At 38.8% G+C, this 3,417-nt stretch overlaps 1 protein-coding gene across 1 annotated transcript; it reads left to right on the top strand.

Moving 5' to 3' along the window:
- The first annotated feature begins 306 nt into the window (after positions 1 to 306).
- LOC118856021 (olfactory receptor 5V1-like) lies at positions 307 to 1,281 on the top strand. Its single transcript, XM_036766071.1, has one exon. It carries the CDS (start codon positions 307 to 309, stop codon positions 1,279 to 1,281), a length of 975 nt encoding a protein of 324 aa, XP_036621966.1.
- Positions 1,282 to 3,417: the final 2,136 nt, after the last annotated feature.

Raw genomic sequence — 3,417 nt, 5'->3', positions numbered from 1 at the left:
GCAGATTTAGAGAATCTACCTGAAAAGTTCACATGGACTATTTACACTCGACCCATGGTAGAGCATTCTGAGCTACCACTGGTCTGATCAGCAACAGTTGGACACACTGTAACTTGACTCTAACATACTGACGTCATTTTGGTCCTAAGGGCAACAACCATTGTCCTTCCTGTGCTTTCTCTCTTCTGGGTTAAGTACATCCCATTGATTCCTGCAGCCAATAGTGTGGTGAAGTGGGGTAAGATAGAGGAAGGGGTCAACTCTCTCCTCTCCCAAACAATGACATTTTCTATTTTCATTTCAGCTATGAAGGACATTAAAGAAAGGGGAAACCAAACAGTTGTCACTGAATTCTTCTTCCTGGGATTTTCCAACCACCCAGAACTGCAGGGATTGTTCTTCCTGATATTTTTGGTTGTATACCTGGTAACTCTTCTGGGGAACCTCGTCATATTAACAGCAATCAGAATCAACCCTGTTCTTCATACTCCTATGTATTATTTCCTCAGCAACTTGTCTTTCCTCGACATCTGCTACACCTCCACCACTGTCCCCATCATGCTGGTGAACTTTTTCCGAGAGAAGAAGACCATTACCTATGAAGGCTGCTTGTCCCAGCTCTTCTTCCTTGTTACTTTTGCAGGCTCTGAGGGTGTCCTGTTGGCTGCTATGGCTTATGACAGATTTATAGCCATTTGTCATCCATTACGCTACCCAGTTCTCATGAGCAAGAGGGTCTGTGCCTACTTAGCAGCTGGGTCCTGGATGTGTGGGTTAGTGAATTCTCTGACACACACAGGGCTCACAGCAACTCTCACTTTGTGTGGTCCTAACCAGATCAGCCATTTTCTTTGTGATATCCCCCTACTCCTGAAGCTCTCCTGCTCAGACACTTCAGTCAATGAGTTCACACTCTATGTGTCCAGCGCCACCATTGGTCTGAGTCCCTGCCTCTTCACTGCTGTGTCCTATATACTCATTATCTCTGCCATCCTGAAAATCCAGTCTGCTCAAGGGAGGCAAAAAGCCTTCTCCACCTGTGCCTCTCACCTCACTGTGGTGGTCATCTTCTTTGGAACTGCCAACTTCAACTATGACCAGCCCAGTTCAGGCTACTCCCTGGATGTGGATATCCTGGTCTCTGTCCTCTTCTGTATTGTCACCCCCATGTTAAATCCTATCATCTATAGTCTGAGAAACAAAGAAGTCAAAGGTGCCTTGAGGAAACTATGTGAAGGGTATATTTTACCCAGTGATTCCAGCGTTCAAATCCATTCTTAACCTGGAGTCCTTAAACTTGATCTAAAAAACATTTATTACCTGTATTTTCAATATAATTGGTATCCTTAGTGAGCCTATGTATTTTATACATTTAAAAACCCCTAGTCTAGGTCAATATATCTCTTCCAATATAAATGAGTCCTATGGCAGAAAAAACAGAGAAGGTTTGAAGGAGTACAAACCTAGGGCTCCGGTAGTGCAATCGTACATGACTTTGAGCTTCAATTAAAAGATCCTCGAGAACAAGGACTTGATTTGTTTTGGTTTTGTCTTTCTTTTGATATTTCCAGCCCTTAGCATAGTGCCTGGTACATAGCATGTGATTAATGAAAAAGCAACTTCAATCTGGATGTGTTGGAGGAAAACAGAGGAGCTTCTTGATAATCTGAACTTTCTAAAAGTGGAATGGGTTAAATAAAGTACTAAAGTTGAAGGGGAAAAATCCTTACTAACTGGTGGCATACAGATGCCTAACACACCATCCTGTGATATTTACATTTTGGGGAACTATACGTCTAAAACATTACACATTTCATACTGTTATAATTCTACAATATCAAGCTTCTAATGAGCACCATTTCTATACTCTTTCATCTGGGAAATTAACATAAGTTGTTAATGTGCTTGTAAGCTTTTGACTTCTTACATGACACTTTCAGCTGATTTTTATCCTAGTATATGTGCAATAAAATATCACTTAAATATGCCCATACAATTGCCTTCCTACCATTTGGCAGGCACTATACCATCTATAGAGCTAGGGCCTCTCCACAAACTATATATTACCTTATGGCATCAATGATGGGTCAACACTGGCAACGAGGTAATAGGTTAAAATAGGAAAAGCCAGCAACAGGACCCAGGGGAACATGACTGGGTAAGTTGAATACGGTATGAAGGAAGGAATAAATGGCTGAATGTAAAAGCATTTAATAAGAACTTACTTTGTGTCACCCATTTTACTCAGTCCTGGGGACAAATATAAAAAGAGAGACAGTTTCTGCCCTCAAGGAGATTACAAGGGAAGACAGCATATATAGGCAAGTGGTAGCCTGGGAAAGAGTGGTAGAAAGGGATTGGGGTGGGAAATGAGTAGCTATGCATGTGGCAGGCAGATGATAAGACAGCCTGGAGTAGACAGCTGGATGGCTAAATGACTCGATGAGATATTGAGGTGAAGCATGCCTGGTGTTTAAGGCCAGTAGATATAATAGGCTAAGAGGGCTAGCTTGAACAATAAGTATTATACCATGAAAGAAAATTAACTAAACACCTCCAATGGAAGAGAGAAAAATTTAATCCCATAGAGATCCAGAACAACACTGAAAAACCCCATAATGATTCAAAAAAAATAAAATGTCTAAAAGAAGGTATTTGGATGGTAACTAGGTCAGAAATAAGACCTTTCACAATCACAAAGATAAGCATAGACAACTTTAAACATATAATGGAGATTTAGTGGGCAACAAAGTTTCCTTCTTCAAAGGAAAATAATAGGTTCGCAACTCAAAAAAAAAAGCAGAAGTAGAAGACAGGCTACAAGAAGAGAAGAAAAAGAAAGCAACTCTGAAATAATACATGAATTCTATATAAGTCAAAGTGAATGACCTTAAAGATAAGGTGCATGGAGATATGCAATGTATTATAGATTTCAAAAGACTTTAAAAATTTTTAAACCCATAATTATAGTACTGAAGGAAATAATGCATGAAAACTGTCCAGAACTTTTGAATACATATTACAAAATGTTTTTTGATTGGATCCATTGGTTGCCATCAGAGAAAAACACTACACTTGAAAGTCCAAGGTATGTAGTAGTTTAATTTCAACATTCCAATGTCAAACAACACGTTTTGTAAGCAAAGTGATGAAGAAATATCAAATGAAATAGCCCAGGAGTATTTCACAGCTATGAGAAATCACAAAATATACTGGAATAAGATATTCCAAAAAACCAAGAACTCAAGATATAACCTAAAATTACATATCCTACAAAAGAGCTCTAATCATCCATTTAAATAGATAGATCCTGAACAACAACAAAATGAAAAGTATTAACGTCAAAACAAACAAAAGCAGAGGTAAAGAGAATATTTAACTTATGACCACTATAAGGAAGATAAACTAAAAAAAAGA

This window comes from Trichosurus vulpecula, chromosome 7, assembly GCF_011100635.1.
Source record: "Trichosurus vulpecula isolate mTriVul1 chromosome 7, mTriVul1.pri, whole genome shotgun sequence".
Taxonomy (NCBI): domain Eukaryota; kingdom Metazoa; phylum Chordata; class Mammalia; order Diprotodontia; family Phalangeridae; genus Trichosurus; species Trichosurus vulpecula.
This window is presented reverse-complemented; position numbering and strand designations above follow the sequence as displayed.

Excerpts from the sequence above, each read along its gene's own strand:
- LOC118856021 (XM_036766071.1), top strand. The coding sequence starts at position 307 with ATGAAGGACATTAAAGAAAGGGGAAACCAAACAGTTGTCACTGAATTC.